The 19,022-nt window shown below is 37.3% G+C and overlaps 1 protein-coding gene across 1 annotated transcript in view; it reads right to left on the reverse strand.

Moving 5' to 3' along the window:
- Window positions 1-9,436: 9,436 nt before the first annotated feature.
- Window positions 9,437-19,022, reverse strand: part of Sos (Son of sevenless guanine nucleotide exchange factor) — a 231,250-nt gene continuing 221,664 nt past the window's right edge. The window contains exon 25 of the mRNA XM_081728247.1: window positions 9,437-13,332. Coding sequence (XP_081584373.1) covers window positions 12,875-13,332 — 458 coding nt within the window. The 3' untranslated portion in view covers window positions 9,437-12,874. The remainder of the gene's footprint in view (window positions 13,333-19,022) is intronic.

Below are 19,022 nucleotides of genomic sequence, written 5' to 3' on the forward strand. Positions count from 1 at the left end.
GCTTTTCAATAGGAATTTAAACGGGGACATTATGTAAATTATATTTTGTAAGGCGAATAATATAGAAAAAAGAAAAGAAAAAAAACTTACGGATATATTGCAGAAAATGAACGCACCATACAGAATTCTATATGACGATGGTATATAGAATTCCAAACCAGCAATAAAACAATGAACAGAAACCTTGCATCTACAAAATTGAAAAAAAAAAAAAATAGTTTAACGCCCCACGGTTATGCCCCTTAGGCTAAAGGAGTCAGATGATTAATGGAATGAATGAATATGAAATTAAACATTTTGTGCTTTTCCCACCGCGAATCGAATCAGGGACCAAAGGCACGCGCTAGTTACTAAACACTGTATGGTATTAAATTTCGTATGTTGCTGGCAACCCTGTTAACATTTTGTATTTAACGTAGCAGATGTCTGCTAGGGTAATCGGGGTTTAATAATTATAAGTTGACCTATTGTAATGGTTATATGAAAGTTAACATTGTACTACACACGAGGAGCAATCAAACAGTTCCTGGAATTCTGTTGTTGCTCTTTATTACCATAATATAAGTGCAGATATATATTTAATCGCCTTCAAAGTAGGCACTTTCGGAACATACACTTGGCTCACTGCTCCTGCGATGGCTGGAAACACTGGCGAAAGTCCTCTTTTGGTATCTTTCGGAGTTCAGCCGTCGCGCTGGTTTGGATCTCCTCTGTGGTGGCGAAACGGGTACCTTTGAGGCCCATTTTTAGCTTTAGGAAGAGCCAAACACCTTATCGTGCTAAACTGTTTTTAAGGTTACCAAAGTATATGAAGCAGATTCCCCCCAATTTGCATATGAACTTGATGTTTGCAGCTTTGCTCGATCCGTGAAAATATGCCAACTGATCACCACACACTTTTTCATTCAGCTACATTACTCGTACACTGGCTGTTATGGCCTCTTCACACTTGTCACATTCATAATTAGACAGCCTAAGGATTGTACTCTACGAGATTAATCATGATTGCATCACAAATGCCAAAACGACAACAACATTTCGGGAACTTTTTTGACTGCTCCTCGTATAACCTTAAAAACAGAGAAGTGAAAGTTTTGTTATGAATTGATACAGTCAAATATGACCGCGACTACAAATGTGATTTTTACTCTGAAAGAAATATGCATTTCAAATGATTGATTAGGAGTTTAGCGTTCCGTTCAGCACCGAGGTTATGACACATGGACTTAAGGTAGAATTTGTACATAAAATCCCACCGGAAATCGAACCAGGGCTCCAACGCGTGTATGCTAATCATATGTAGGTCTCCCAGATTATAAGACAAAAAAAAAAAAAAAAAAAAAAAGACACAAAGGACACACTGAATTTACACTACAAACGTGAGCACACCATATGATAATTTACAGTATATTCATGGGTGTGTCATCACTTACCAAAATTGACTGGCAAGATTGAATTATTCCTATTAGCCGATAAAACTAAGATTTGAAGAAAAACCGAGACATTTGGTGTTCAGAACAATTTTTGGAGGCACAATTACGTAAAACCATTACTGTCCCGGCATGTCTCGTAGTCCTAACTATATAGCCACGAGGCATCTGTATGTCGGATTATTACAAAGGGTACCGTAGATGGGGGCTACTTAGACCCATTTTTGCAATAAATTCGTTCGGCTTGTAATTATCTACGAAAAGCTGAAAGTTATCATCATAACCCATATTAAATGGAACTACAGGCTTTATTGCACATATCGAGGACAGATTTAGTTACATATATTGAAAATAAAGCACAGGCGATTATTGTAGAAAATGGGTTCAAGTAAGACTCGCGTTCGGGCTACTTGAACCCACCCCCATATTTTCCTACAGAAAATCATTGAAATTTACTCTGGGACTAAGTAGGACGTATGGGTAACCAGGGCAAGAGTGAAAACGCTATTTATGGAGAAGTGGCAACGTCGGTAAATAAGCGAATGTTGAAAACTAGTTCGGCATGGCACATGTCAGAACGGAAAAGGAAAGGAGCCGTGTGCGTGCACTGTGAAGAGCAGCAGAGTGGAAAGTTTGTTTTAGAAGGAAAGCAGTACAGGACTGGAAATATTTCATGGAAAAGTTGTATCCGTTCGTATTTCTTATCAGTAGTACGCAGGAAGAAAAAGTGCTTAGATGGGGGATGGCGGGCGATGATTGGAAGATGCCTGAGGCGGGACAAGAGTGAACGTTCACTCTTGCCCTTTGTGGTATACTTGGGTAAAGAAAATATAGGAGCCAACATGTAACATTGAGTAAAAGACATTTGCAGAGGTAAGAGAAATTGGCGGCCATAGACTACAAACAAAACGTTTGCATTATCGTTTAGAATTTCACAGCCTGAGCACATGCCATACCGCATGGTAATGTCGATAAGCAATGTTGCACGGGAACACAAAAGAAGCTAGGAACAGCAAACAAATAATTCCCATCAAAGTCGTCCATCCAACCACAAAGCATCACTCAGCAATCAAATATATCTGTACCGGACGACATGGATATGCCCTGCCAATTCTGTGGGGAACTGTTTATCAGATACCCCAAACGTTGAAATGTAGATTTCCTGCATCATATGCAATGAGTGGTCCCACGAACAATATTCCAATTTTAAACAAAGGAAGTCTGTGTACGTGTGTGACCACTGTGTACGTATGTAGCACCGCACGTAACATTTTTGTGACGAATGTTGAACTGATTCCTCCTATTTTCATATTTTGTCATTATAACATGTATGATATATTACTGTAACTTTTGTTGGCAGTTCCATTTGACACTAATGTGTTTGGTTTTATAACTCCCTGTAGTTCCATGTAACCAGTACATAGTCTACACATCTATGATTCAATGTGTTTCTTGGCGTTTATGTCTACGCTTCTATGTTTTCATTCGACTATACAGTGTTGCTCCAATCGTTGTTTACTCTTACCCCACCACATGGGGCAAGAGTAGAAAAGTTTTTCTTCGCCAAAACTATGTTATTCCTCTGTATCCTCTATTTGCTGTGTCGCAATTAGACTGTATATATTATTAGAGATAACAGGCTTTCACATCAAAGAGATATTGCGTCTTTCGCTGTCACCACTACACTGCAATTCTTTGATTTACAAAAAGTGTTCACTCTTGCCCTGGTCGCCCATACGTGTTCCAAGAATACTTTTTATTTACTGCAAAACACAGAGAACATGTTAAGAAGTACTATCAAATGTAATGGCTGTAATCGCTGATTACGTTTTCTTCTACAGCTGCACGAGCTCTCTTTATGTTAGCAACGAATCTAGTCGTTGACTGTCGGTACAGTTTCAAAAATAACTTCACCCAATCTCGACTGGGAAGATTGTCTTAGAAAGCAATGACAGTTTTCCCATGCAAGGCTAAATAGGTCTTCCAAGAAATCTAAAATCAAGTTAACCAAAGGGAAATCCGAAATGACACATTTTATCAAGATGGCTAGCGAAGGCTAATTCTTCTTCTTCAGTGCACTTTCGGATGGGCCGGATTCTGTCTTGATTTATTTTTTAATCTTCTTTTTATAGTGGAACGACTTATCTTGAAGTGAGCTTCTGCTTCTTTTTGCGACATTTTGCCCGACAGAATTGCTGCTAAACATTCTCCAAGCTGCTGCTATGTAAAATCAGAATATTTTCGAACTCCAGGCAAATCTTTCATATTGATGTACCATTATGTATCGGTACCCGTACAGAACCAATGAAAAATCCTTACTTGTGTGACACGTGACAACAGACCTCTATGTTCCATTGATAAAGATAACAAAGGATGAGGTGGGGCAAAATAGGCCTGTTTTCGCACATATCTTACTGTATATGAGAAAGTTTACCATGTCAGTTTCATTAACCAATATGTAATTACTTATGTGTTTACTCAGCATTGGATCAATTTCCTTGCAAATAGTATCCACACATAAAAGTTTGGCGCTCAATAAGTACACTTTTCGTTACAGACCTTTCTCACCAATGTTGCTACTTCGTAACCTACCACAAAAATAGTTTCAACGTGTATACGCCTGCATTATGATCCCATCTAACGGATCTAACTCTGAACTCACTCTACATTGCATTGTATATGGGAGTTTAAACGAGATTTTGGTATGGGTCCAAATAGCCCACAGTCACGGTAGTTGGAAAGTTTTGCAATACGATGCAACCATGTGTCACAGGAATCTGCTTCTTGGTGCATTCTGAGTTTCATTAGCCGTGGCAAGCTAAAGTGCTTGCTATGGCATTTTGGTCACGAAAGGAGATACGAGCAGTTTTGGGGTATAACTTCGAGCGTGGTTTAAACGTAGACCAGTGATTAGAAGAAATGACTTGCACTGGGTGATGTCTGTTCAAATCGTATAAATATATTCAGGTGGACAAAGAATTCCAAAGAAGAAATTTCACTCTGGAGAACGCTGACGGGCGGGAAAGCACGAACGTTAATTACGGAGCAAAACATTACTGTTAGGAAAATGCTTGACGAAGACAGGTGAATGACCTATCAGCAGACTGAGGAGACCTTAGGTCTAAATGCACCAGCAATTCGTTCGATTCTGCATGATCATTTGCACGTGAAGAAACTTTTTGTCGTCTCTGGGTGCCGCATAGTCTGACTGAAGAGCACATGACACGATGTGTGACATGGTGCCGGGATATACTGCAAATGTTTGACATGGGACAATCTCGATATGTGAACAACATCGTGTCAGGTGACGAGGCTTGCTGTACCATTATGATGTGGCGACCACGACTCAGAACAAAGTTTGGGTCTTTTATGATGAGGATACACCTGTAGCTGTCAGAAAATCCCGATCAGTAAAGACAATGATAGCTGTACGTTTCAAATCAAGTGGAATTGTGGAGCGTGTCGTTTTGGACACACGAAAGACAGTCACAGGTAAGTGGTACACTGAACAGTGCATGCCTAATGTCATCGAATCTATGAAGAACCTACACCCAAATTGACGAATGGACACCTGGTTCCTCAATGACAATGCTCCAGCACACTGCGCGAAAGCCTGCACCGAATATTTGATCACTATAGGACAAACTTCTTAAGCACCCTCCTTGCAGGCCAGACCTTGCTCCCTGAGACTTTGCACTCTTCCCGTATATGAAAATGAAGCTGAAAGGGATGCGTCCAGTGGTATCTTCTGACATGAGGGCTTGGGACAACGAGTGTGCCACACTCCCTAGTGAAACTTGGCAGATCTAGTTTAACGATTGATTTCGGAGGATGAAGTATATTGAATGTGGTGGCAATTATTTTGAAAAAAATTAAATAAATAACACTGTATTGCAAACCTTCCCTAATACCCTTTGTACTTGTGATTAAATCTTTATACGGTATGGCAATGGCAGACTATTTTCCCAATAGTCAACAGTAATAAAGTTAGGGAGCAGTTTATTTACATGAATCCATTTAACATAAGTATTGTTGTCTGATTTCTACTTTACAATTTTGTTGATTAATCATGGCAATGAAGAATCGTAATAGTTAATGAGAATAGCTATTCATAGAACGCTTCTCCAGCTCGATTTGCAAATGGTGGTGGGATTAACTTCTCCATTCCAGGAGCAATTTTCTCATGTCTGAAATAATATCCCAACTTTGAAACTCGATGAAAATGTATCTGGACACATTGTAGATCAAGCAGTATCCTTCGTTTGAGGATAGGTTATCGTTACACATTATTACTGGGCTATAGACTAAAACTAGAATATCTAGCGTTGGTCACCTTCCAGTGTTATCATCTTGCACGATACTGTTCGTCCGTACTGTATAAAAGCTTGTTTAGAGAATCAGTGAATACTACCTATAGTATACAATTTTTAAATCTTACAAAACCTCTCCTTAATTTACCACGTTTTTCCACGGATGACTTACCTTGGCCTTTTTTTTTTTTTTTTTTTTTTAAATCCAGGAGGCATAGTGGGTTAATAGTAGTGCACTTACATTACTACGAAGAGCCCATGGTTCGATCCCAGGCAGTTATTGTGGTGGACAACATCGTGTTTGAGTTTTCTTTCTCATTCTTATACCATCAATTCATCCATAATTACTCATCTCTCTAGCTTAAGCACGTAATTGTGAAATATTAAACTTTATTAAATATTTCACTTTTCCTTCCTTATCCTTATAACGCTATCAACAACCGTTACATAACAGCATTCTTCTTTTATGTTTATGCCCCACACTTCACCAAAGTAATGGCAGAAGTTTGTGAATGCTGCAGTTGGTTCCCTAGTTTTCAATTGATGTGCTTCCTAAAAATTACTTGCTTGAAACAACATTCTTAATTTTCAATGCTACTTCTCGCAAGCGTCGAGCATCAAAACCAGACCTTCAGCAGTCCAAATTTACGTAATTCTCAACGTTGATCAGGGTATTTCTCCTTCATTGGGACAGGTACGAAATGTAAGTGATGGGATCAGGTCTCATCAAGTCCCATAAATCACGAAACTCACTGCGTGGTTGAATCATTTGCACACCAGAGCTAAATCATTTTTTAATCAAGACCGAGAAATTGACTCCAGTGTAAGACAGACATAAAAACAGTAAAATCTTATTCTTGTTTAGGAACAGTGTTGCAATCAGTATCATACATAGCATTTCTGAAGAGCAGAGGGGGCTTAAAATCACAAAATCACTTTTGCGTACGTCACTGGTTGTAGCTGATGAATGTGTTATTACCGCATAGATAAAGCCTTGTAACACAGTACACGAGGTGGAGAATCAATCATTGTTCCAACGCACAAATAAGTCAACAAAGGCGACAAAATTGATTGTAATAATTATCGACGGACTTCTCTTTTATCAATATCCTATAAAATCCTCTCACACATTCTCTTAGCAAAATTGATACATACGCAGATGAAATTATTGGATATTTACCATTCGCAAATACTAGAAAAGAAATGGGAATACACCCGGCACATCACTTATTTGATTTCAGAAAGGCCTTCAATTTGGATAGGAGGGAAACCTATACAACATTCTTATAGATTTTGATATATCAAAAAGACTAGTTAGATTAACTGTTTTCATGAAACCCGACATAAGTCCGAATAAGAAATGTCGACGAGCTTTCGCGTCGAGAATGGCCTGAAACAAAAGGATGGGTTAACACACTGTTATTCAATTTTGTTCTGAAATACGCTAGAAGGAAAATTCAAGATAGCAACCAGGGCCTATAGCTGAATGACACTCACTGGATTATAGCTTATGCTGATTCAATTTGATGTAAGATGATTGAAGACAACAGAAAGAAATGGACAGATTTCACTAAACGACTGCAGAGATATGGGTTTACAAGTGAAGGCAGAAAAAACTATATATGGAAATTTGTTATGACCATAATACTACAAACTAAGGACACGTTCAGATACCAAGTAGCACTTTCGACAAAGTGGACACTTTCAAATATCTAGGATTAACACTAACACCAAAAATATGTCCATGAAGAAATTAAATGTCAACTGAAAGCAGTGAGTTTGTGATATTCAATCTAAACACTTTTGTTTTCGTGAATTCTGGCGAAGAATTAGAAGCTTAAAACATATAAAATGATAATTATGCCCAGGGTACTGTATGGTCGTTTACTTTACGGAAAGAGCACAGACTGTAAGTACTTGAAAATAAAACCCTAAGGCGAATATTCAGAGCCAAACGGAACGGGAATGGTGGAAACTTCCTAACAAGAAACAGCACTACCATTTACTAACATTGTTGAGAGTCATTAAATCTAAAGGATTCAGGTGGGCAGGTCAAGTAACCCGAACGAAGTAGCAAAATTTTAACTGAAAATACAATCGAAAGAAGACCATTAGAAAGGCCAAGGTGCAGATGGGAGGACAATATGAAGATGTTGGTATTTGGCAGAAATAGGAACATGAAATAGAAACTGGATCCAATTAGCTAAGGACAAAATCAATGGGCAGCTTTCATGACTGTTGCACTGAACCTTGGGGTTCTATAGGCCAAGTAGTTAATTAAACATTGTGCATGAAAACTCAAAAGCTAGTTATAATATTTCACAGATAGTGGTGTTCGAAAGCATTAGTTAGGTGTTAGTAATCGCAGGAGGAAACTAGGGGTGTAACCAAATATCTGCACAGAAAAGGTATGTGACTCTATGAAATTCCTGAAGGTTTCCCTTTCTATGTTCATATTAAAAGTAAGGTGTTGAATTTACCCAAGGCAGGAAAAACACTCAAGATAATTTAAGGACATTCATGAAAAGACTGATCACAGACCACTATAATAAAGCCATGGGTCTAGAACATATGTGAATGTAAAGGACATTGCATAAATCTTAGTACTGGCTCCATTTTGACTGACTTCCTGGAAGATGAGTAAACTCGCTGCAAGATGCGCCAACACCTGAGCACAAGCTTAACATATTTAAAACAGCAAGGACATTTTTGGTTCATTCTCATACTGATCAGGCAAAACCTGTCAGGACGCTGATGACTTAGAACGAAACTTGGATACATCGTCTGTTAGGTTCCGAATTCAAGAAGGGAACTGTAAACATGCGAATATAAATTCCCTGTCCCTAGGAAGTTGAAACAAGTGGCAGGCGAAAGGTCATACTCGTATCAATGGGGACTATTACGAATCGGAAATGCAGTGGTCACCAGAATAGATTGTACTGAGAGAAGAGGAGAAATGAGGCTTGGAACTGTTACCCCATGCGCCTCACTCGCTGATTTTGCACCGTCGGACTCTTGTTTTCGAAACCATATCGAAGTAATCGCCTTCACAGCGAATGAGCTCATAACACACTTCTAGTGTATCTGTAGCTCGAGTAAAAGAAGTCTATTGAAGATGCAGCAAACTACGTGAAGAAATGCTCGTACCTCACAATCTTCCTCTACTGTTACCTTCCAGAAAAGGCAGAAACTGCATTGCCTCTGTACATACATATTTGACAGTTTCGTGGTTAATGGAGACTTAATTCCAATTAGGAATCATATCTGGGTCATGTGAACCACAAACAATTTGCTAACTGTTCGTGTATTTTGAATTTCTGTTAGCAACTGTGAGGTTAGCTTCTCTTCGATCTATCATATCATGCAGTTTAAGCATAATTTATTTCAGTAATTATAGACGAATCACACCGTCCAAAGAGAAATTCAGGTTTACCACATGTCCTAACGCATTCATTTTTCTTTCTAGATATTGGGTAATTATTAGTTTACTAATTTTTCACTTGCTTTAAGTTTCCATCTCTAAAACACTACACACATTTTATGTGCTAGGCATACACAACTCTCTGCAACACTTGATGTATTTCTAATAACAGTATTGTACGACAGACAAAATTTTCCCCCTAATTATCGCGTAATGAAGAGTCAATTACAAATAATATTCATTATTTTACCCTGTATTGTAGAAATAAAACACTATTTAATTTGAATAAAAACATTTAATTTATAGTTGCAATTATTGCAATAACAATTTTTTCATATATATACAAATATTCTTTTCTTTTTGTGAAATAGCACGGTTGTGTATGGGCTGACCTAATGAAAGCAATGAGCAATATAATTATTTCGTCTCTGAATAACAACTGTGGTAGTTAAGTTCCAAAGAGGGAAATTTCTCAATTTCAATACATTCTGTACACACACTCCTGTAAAAGCTAGCTACATGTATACAATGCTATAGCTATATGTCGAGCATTTATAAATTGTATAACTCACTGAACGAAAATGTCATTAAAAGAACAGAATGTAAACTTTAGAAATAGACTAGCTTTATACAGATGTGATTGGCAGTACCGAGAATTTAGGTTAACGCATTCTGTTTCAAATAAAATAAATGAACGTAACACAAATACACAATGGACAATTATTCTTCACTGGTGATTGTTCTTCGTTCCTAAATGTCTAGCAATCTGTGCGTCTTGTTTTACCAGGAATATTTCATTCACTGTATTTAACTCTTAATTAATCTATAGCCTGTCTCAAATCTGAAGAAGATAGCTTCCTATTTAGGGTATTACAACGTAATTAGTTTGATGACTCTCAGGAAAACTTCAATTAACTTCAATTATCGCAGTAGCGAATGGTAGAGGTCTGAGAAGTAAGACCTTGATTTATCTGCAGCGATGAGAGATTCCAAATATTGGCTTCATTCGACAGTAAGAAGTATATTTGTTTGAACTGAAAATATTTACATTCGAAATTTACAAATTTTGCGAAAATACCAGAGAAATCAAGGCCATTATTTTTGTTTAGTGGTGATCTATTACATACAAAATTATCACATTCAATGTATGGCTTAATGCTGAAGAATATTTAACCTCTTTCTATATCAGATTAATTAAATCGCAAATTCTTTAGCAATAAACAATTCTTCGAAGATAATGAGAATTTTATTTAACAATACAAAGTACTACAAGCCACCAGTGAAGCAAATAAAATCATCAACTGTGTCATACTATTTCTTTTCTTTCTAAATTAATATTGCACTATTAATGGAACTTACAACAGTGCTGGCATGTTTAATCAAGGTTATCTCACGTTATCACAACTGATTTTGGAATAAGAGAAAAAAAACCTCTACTGCATAAAGATGAAAATTAAGAAATAATCTTGGCAATATTGGGTCACAAGTGCAATTTTCAAAATGAGATAGTTCTATTCCGTTACTGCATACTTCTACGATTCGAACAAGCTACGTTTATTTTCATACAAAGAGTACTTTAAACCATTTTTAAGCTCTTCTGAATTCACAGTATGAAACCTTACGTCAGTTACGAAAAAAAAGTGCTCTTTTAAATTGTGGCTTAAGAAGTCACGTTAAAAACTTAATATCCTTATCCTTAGGTAGCACTTACTACTATTTGTGTAACTAAAGAATCTATTCTTTACCTCTTCGAAGTATTTCTTGCAGGAGTATATAGCAGAGACAGAACCTTTCTTTGTTCTAGCAGAGACGAATTAGAATGAACCTTTCAGGAGTATGTTTAAGCGTTTATGACTAATGATTTTATGTATTAGCTTTGAGAACGAATGTACAGAATGCATTATAATAGCCTTCAAAACCAAACCAAAAGATGTACCTTGAAAATGGAACACAGGGGAGCTCCCAAGGCAATCCAAATTTGACAAAATATTTACACAACTTTTAAAAATAAGGACTGTACTTCTGCATTTCTACATACATACAATTAAGGTAATCTTCTACATATGTACATGATATTACAACTTCGTATTATCCACATTATCATCATTATTACTATTATTATTACAGTTCTATTTCATTTATATTACAAGATAAAAATACATGGCAACGTAAGCGCATCAATATAAACTCCCAGTTGAATTACCTTGGACAATGACTATTTCTGGGGAAACCCTAGTCTGTCAGTTTATTTTCAAAATTTTGTGGACAGAACTTAACCACCACAGCACGGTAGGAAAACTAAAATTTACTTTAGTACAATAACGTACTGTAATATCAAATTGACCGCTAAAAATGTATTGGTATGTATTACTGATTATCTTCTGTATTTTTTAAGGGCTGTAAACAAAAAGTTTCTATTCGTTTGTTTATGCAGTATTTTTTCTCTTTATATATAAACAGAATAATGGAAAATAAAACGCCACAATTATACCATGATTACAACATCAGCACGAAAGTTTCTTTTGGGTATTCAAGACATCGACGAGCAACGTTGATATGGATGGCTCACTTCAGTCAACTCACAATGACTATGAAACAGCTAAATATTTTTTCTAAAAACTACCTTAATTTTATACATATATATTTATTTTCTTCATTGTCCAAACTCAGTCCATTATAAACAAGTAAACAATGCATTATCCGAGTATTAAAAACCTATAGCAAAAACTATATTTTTTTCTGGCATTACTTTATCACAGTTTCCTGCCTATTCAAATTACTGTCCTTCACCTATTAAAAAAAATGGCAAGTAAGCAGCTAATATAGTCCCCCTATGATATGGACTAGAGATATCACTTTCCTAAATGACAATCAGGAACAAGTATGGAAAGTCAATAGGTATATTAAGTGCTCTGTCAACTGGGCTTACAATACTGAGAAAAAAATCATTTCGATAGTTAACAGTGTCGAGAATAGTATGTAGACGTTTTTCTCAAGCTAAGACAGAATTTTGACTCCTACAACTTTTTTTTTCTTTAAAAAAAATAAATAAAAAAAACACCTGATTCTAGATTAAATTATAAAAGAAGCAATTTTCATTTCTTTCTGCAACATAAGACTGCCCACTAACAACCTTCAGGTGCCATTTAATAACTTGTTTTATATCCATTGCTTTAAATTCTTTCAAAGTTTTCATTAACTTACACTTCGCTCCAAATGACTTGAAGCTATCACCCCCGTTATTATCACACCCATTTTTAAACTATACATTAACATATACATAATACTTACAAAAGTAATGTCCTTTTTATTTTTTACCATATAGCACAGACGCAATCTCAAACCTATTATGTACAACAATAGCAATCACGTAATATACATACAAAAAACATACATACATTCATACACAGACATTCAAATACACATACATACAAACGCACTTATATTCACAAGCACTGGATTCGCAGAATGAGATACCATATCTCGTATAATTAATTTCTATTAACCCTAGCTCTGTCATTTTCTCTCCAGTTATCTATATTTGTCACACATTGGAAAAAAATCACACTAAAAATAAAGAAATAGAAATAGGGCTGCACAAGCTAGGGTTTTTTCTTACGCAGACAAGTAAAATACATTTTTTATGTACAGCACTCATAAACATAAGAGAATATTCAAATCAGGTCCCAAAACTTGCGATTCTGACTAACAAACTATCTGGCCGTATTCCCACTGTCATGATTAAAATGGAACGTTTGCTTGTAAGTCTTAGGAGGCAACTGTGGCCCTGGTCTCTCCAACAAGTCCCTGGCTGCTGCTGGCGCTGCACTTGGACAGTAACCTGCAAGAAGATCCGACCGAGATACCGAAGCCCCTGGGACGTCTCTTGGCGCCCCAATACTTGAAGTTGCATTGGGGATATAGGATGGTAACACGATCTCTGAGCGTGACGAGAAGTGTCCTGATGTTGGTCCATACGAACCGAAAGTCATGTCCCCACGGGTCAATCCTGGACTAGTAGAGACTGACGATCCAATGTCCATACGGCTTAATCCACACGCATGGCTATGGCTTGGAACGTTACTCCAACTAGGACTCGTAGGTGGATAGAAACTGGAGTCTCGATGATTCGGTGTATCACCATATTTGAAATGTAGAGAATGAGGCTGACCTGTTTAAATAAGAGTTCGACGTTTAGTCAGTTTTACATAAAATTTCAACAACAAAAACAAAATACGACAAAAGAGTATTTGAAAAATATAATTTGTTATCAAATAGAATTACACAACTGGACAAACTGATCACAAAAATCAGAAAAAAAAAACTTGCGACCAAAAATTACAAATAGTAAGAATGTTTGAAAGTTGAATAATATTTGACATATTAAATTATCTTAGTGTTGAACTGTTATTTTTTGAAAGTTTCAATTTTTGCATTAATCAACATAAATCATTACAACAGTCTCCAATGATGCTGGGTCTGAATTAATTTTGCTTCAAACATCAAAATTGTAGTTAGTTTAGAAAGTGTAAACATATAGGGATTATAAATTGGAGTGCCACTGAATTAGGATACCTGACTAGTAACGAGTTGCTGTTCTTTCGGCCTCGATAATAACTGTCACACGACGAAGCATGAACTCAAGAAGGAACTCAAGAAGACTATGGAAGCGATCTGGAGGTATATCCTGCCAACGTCTTTTCGAATTTCCCATAAGTCAGGTAAGGACGTCGGTGGTGGATGGGGTGCTTGAATATCATTTTTCAGAAATCCCAGGAGTTCAATGGGATTTATGTCCAGACTTCTCGGTATCCTTTCTGTGAGGAAGAAGCCAGTGGAATGCTACGCGAAAAATGGTAAACAACTGGGATCTGTGATAGGACCGGTTATCCTTATGGTACTCTCCATTTGTATCCGAATGGCAGGAAAACATGAGGGGATTAAATGATCATCCTGCAGGCCCACGCATTTCGATAGTATATGTACCAAAGGTCCCAAACATTGCCAACAGAAGAACCTCAGACCATTACGAAACCGGTATGATCTTGTACATGCTGGATTCATGGCGTCATATTCGTAGTTTAACACTCGTGCGATTGGACTCATCACTCTATGATACTCGCTTCCAGTTGTTGATGGTCCAGTCAAGGTGTTCTGTGATTCATACAAGATGATGTTGGGCGTGGTGGTGTTAAGTGAGAAATGTCTACTGACAGTCCAACTGACCCCTCACTTAGATGATTGGTTTCGACATAAGGCTACGCGGGATACAGCTAAGTCTTCGAAGATCACGATCATTCAAGGGAGTTTGTCCCATGCAGTTTGCCCCATTATTCCTTCTTTTACCAACATCTGTATATTCTCGCCAAACTCTTGAAAATCCAATTTCTCGCACGACTTCGAAAACTAAATGCTTCATGCATCCTCGATGGAAAGCGTCTAAATTACGCGTTCTACCCATTATCAATTTAACCCTTTATTGATTGGCGTGGCTTAAGTCGAGGTCTTTCAAGGTTGTGTTTTATATTATGTAAACACTTTCTTTGCTAGTGACCTGACAGGACCCACAGTCTTATTTTTAATGGTTCAAAGAAATGGCACGAGATGGCAGAAGGTGCTTCTTAGAGTTCATATGGGTGTGAGACTAATATAATTTCGCACGTTTGGATTCATTGTTGGCTTTTGACTAGTGGTCGTATGGGCTGATATTTGAACATTATGTTCTGAATTATTTGGAGCTCCAAATACACATGGATTTTTTTTTTTTTTTTTTTTTTTTTTTTTGTACTTCACCAGGTAATGTATGATTAACAGAAATGGTCATTACAAATATTTATATATTATTGTGTGTTATGGGGTAAAATTACAGGCGGACCACGAAGTACCGTCTGCCTTTTACGCAGTGGAGGGCGATGTTAGGATTTTCCATTCGAGCCTACGCATTGTTTGTTATATTTTCAATATAGATTGTTAGTAGTGATATCTATGTAAAGAAACTGTACCGAACTCTTAACTAATTTATATTCTTCATTTAGAACATACGCGTGGATAGAGAGGGCTAGGTGGCATAGCCCTTTAGTATAATAATTCTACCATATGACAGCCTACATTATTAGAGCTCTATGGTAGAGCATTAGTTCTCTATACTTTCATGATGTTTATGCAAATGATGTAGAGGTCTCGAATATTGCCGGCCGTTTATTCAAGCTCTTCACACTTCTTGGTGTCGCCACCAAGTGAGGAACCGATCAAGAGAAGGAAAACATCACTTTCAGTAAACAATGATATTAAGACTCCAAAATCGAGAGGCACTTTGGCCGCAATCCGTAGACAAAAGAAGTAGATGTGAAATATGTACTTTGAAGAAGGCTGAATCCAGAGCACACTAGAAATGTACGAAGTGGAAGGTTTTTCTGTGTGTAAATGGAAAGAAATTGTACTGTACTGTTTCTTTGAATTCCATAAGTGACTAAACCAGCGTAGATTGCTTTGAAATTTGGGTTAAAGCATAACAAGTACTGATTTTCTGTATTCATATATTGTTAAAAGAAACAAATAATCATTAATTTAAGTATAAAAATGTGAAGTATCAAAGAATAATTTAATTTTAATTTCATATGAGTGGGCAGTGGTGTATGCTGCCTTGAAATTCAAGTACTATCATTTTTTCAACTGTTATTTTATGCTTATTCAAATAATAATAGATAAATAATAATCACAAATTATATGTAGAGGAGTAAAGAATAAACTCTGATGGTATAAATAACTCGCAAGTTGTAAATTGTTACAATAACATCCGTAGCTTTCTCTGTATAAGACATGGAAACAAAAATATGTTACTATTATATGTTAGTCAATTTTTGGCTGACGGGATTTCTAAGTCCCGGACCCCCAAAATCTATTTGGTCTAGGAATTAATTCGTGCGGGTGGACAAGAGATGGCGCAACGAACGGAGCGTCCCACAGTTCCGTGCATCCACACATGTGTTGCAAACCCCTGTCATCGCGTATCGTTCGTAGTATAGGGCAGTGGATTAAAGCGTCAACAACACCAGTTTGTAGTTAAGTGAACATGGCGCAATTTGTGCCTGATAAAGTGTTTTTGCGGGGTGTCCTGCTGCATTACTTTAACATGCAGAAAAGTGCGACTGAAAGTCATCGTATTTTGGTGGAAGTGTATGGTGACCATGTTCTAGCTGAGCGAACGTGTCAGAAGTGGTTTGCACGGTTTAGAAGTGGTGATTTCGGCTTGGCAGACCAAGAGCGAGCTGGACAGCCAAAAAAATTTCAAGACGAAGAATTGACAGCATTGCTCGAGCAGGATTCGTGTCAAACGCAGGAACAACTTGCAGCAGCATTAGGCGTTGATCAAACAACAGTCTCCAAACGCTTGAAAGCCATGGGAATGATTCAAAAGATGTCACATTGGGTTCCACATGAATTGAAACACAGAGACGTTGAAAGACGAAAAACCATTTGCGAATTGCTGCTTCAACGACAGAGCAGAAAGGGGTTTCTGCATCGAATTATTACGGGTGATGAGAAGTGGATCCATTACGAGAACCCTAAACGAAAAAAGGCCTGGGTGAAACCAGGTGAACCAGGTCCATCACAACCAAAACGAGATATTCACTGTGCAAAGGTTATGCTGTGCATATGGTGGGATATGAAAGGTGTGGTGTACTATGAGCTGCTGCAACCGGGTGAAACTATGAATGGAGAACGTTATCGACGACAATTAATGCGTTTGAAGCAAGCTCTGGCCAGAACACGACCAGAATGGGAGAACAGACATGATAAACTTATTGTTCAACATGATAACGCTCGCCCACATGTCGCAAAACCGGTCAAAACCTATTTAGAAAATGTCGGATGGGAAGTTTTACCCCACCTGCCGTATTCACCAGACGTTGCTCCTTCGGACTACTACTTGTTCGATTGCATGAACAACGATTTGATTGGACAGCGGTTTACTTCTTCAGAAGATATCGAAACATGGGTCTCTGACTGGATCGCTTCCAAGGATGAGGACTTCTTTCGCCACGGAATCCGTACATTGCCTGACAGATGGGCGAAAGTGGTGGCTAGCGATGGACAATATTTTTCTTAAGGTATTTATGTATTTTGTGTTTGTACTACAGCTTCAATGTGTGTGTACCAACCGCACGAATTAATTCCTAGACCAAATACATAAAAGAATAAACACTAATTTTGCATGTTTTTTTTAAAACATGCTGTTTATAACTAAAAGAAAGGAAGAAAAAAATATTGGTGGGAAAAAAAAAATTGGGTCAAAAGTTTAAGCAATTTTTTCGCGAGGGTTCCTAGTGGAGTTCGAAAATACGAAGAAATAAGGCAGCAGCGCCCGGTACATGCACAATTCAATAGCTCTTCAGTATATCCGATTAACCTTAGTAGTGATCAACTGCTTTCGTCAATAGGCGATGCAATACAATAACACTGTTTTCGAAGCTCCACTAGTGTTATCATGTTTGAGAACGAAATAATCTTTTTACTGACTGTTAAAAACCAGTTCGTATAATTGAAAATGAAATGTCTTTCAGTTTTACGTCCCACGGTTATGCCGGCTGGCTAAAGGAGACAGTGATGATGAGAAATGAATGTGATGGTGGAATGAAATCAAGTGGGAGGAAACGGAAGAACCCAGAGAAAACCCACACATATCGTATTTGTCCACCCCGAAGCCCACTTGACGCGAGATGGGATTGAACCAAAGACCCCACGCACCAGAATGAACGCTGAGCCACCATGCCCCCTTCGTATAATCGAGTTTTAATTCCCAGCGACCTACATGAACGCTTACTTCATATATTTCTTTTAAAAACCTTGCAAAATCTTGTTAGCAAAATAGAAGCGTGCGCACTGCGAATGCTCCTACTCTACAGGTTTTACAGAAAATCAAGAGAGCTAAGAACTTCAAAACTTATACTTTGTAGTGAGTGAAGTACATCTAATTTATATAGTTCTCAGGTTTTTTTTTTTTTTTTTTTTTTTTTTTTTTTTTTTTTTTTTTTTTGTGGTGGTCACAGAGAAAAATAGTCATTCACAGTAGTTATGCCGAATGCAGCGCTGCTTGGGATAAGAAGCCGAGAGAGAAGGAATGCTGTTATTACATGTGAACTTATGCAAAGAAATATTGTATAACACAATTTTATCCTAAATTGACTTCCGTGTATAGTATTCATGTATCATTGTCGATTCGCTTGTCTTTTGGAACTCAGGATTGAGCAGCCGGTTGAAGTAAGAGTATTTGTGAATGGCAGTACAGTACACTAATCCGGAAGCGGCAGATTTTATAATAACTTTCCTACGTTCCGACACAAGTGAATTATTTAGTGAGCATTTAATATAAATCAGAAATATCATAAGAATGAATACAACATTGAGCTAGCAGTTACAAATATGACTTAATTTAAAGCCATAAGCCATACATACTCAATCATGTATTATTGATACTCATAGCATTCTGCATTAACTAAACAACAGCAACGGCCGCCATTCGGCCTGGTCCCAGTTATTGTGACTGGTTTTGGAAGTTAACGTCTCCAACCAACAACTAAATGTGAAATCTGGCTCTCACCGGGAATAGAACCCAGGTTCCCCGCGTACGCTAATCATACAACCCGGTAGAGGTCTTCAATTATTCAATTAGCACGTATAAATGACTCTTTTGAAATGCTTCTATTGTGTATTATTAATTCAAATAATTAATTAATGTGCAACCACAACAATTTTTTAAATATAGTATTTCTTTAATCCACATATAAAATTAATAAAAGATTTCCATGGTTGTAACGGGGAAAATGTTCTCATTCTTGTTGAAGGTGAAAGCAAGCCGGC

Source organism: Thermobia domestica, chromosome 10 (assembly GCF_964235325.1).
Source record: "Thermobia domestica chromosome 10, izTheDome1.hap1.1, whole genome shotgun sequence".
NCBI classification, from domain to species: domain Eukaryota; kingdom Metazoa; phylum Arthropoda; class Insecta; order Zygentoma; family Lepismatidae; genus Thermobia; species Thermobia domestica.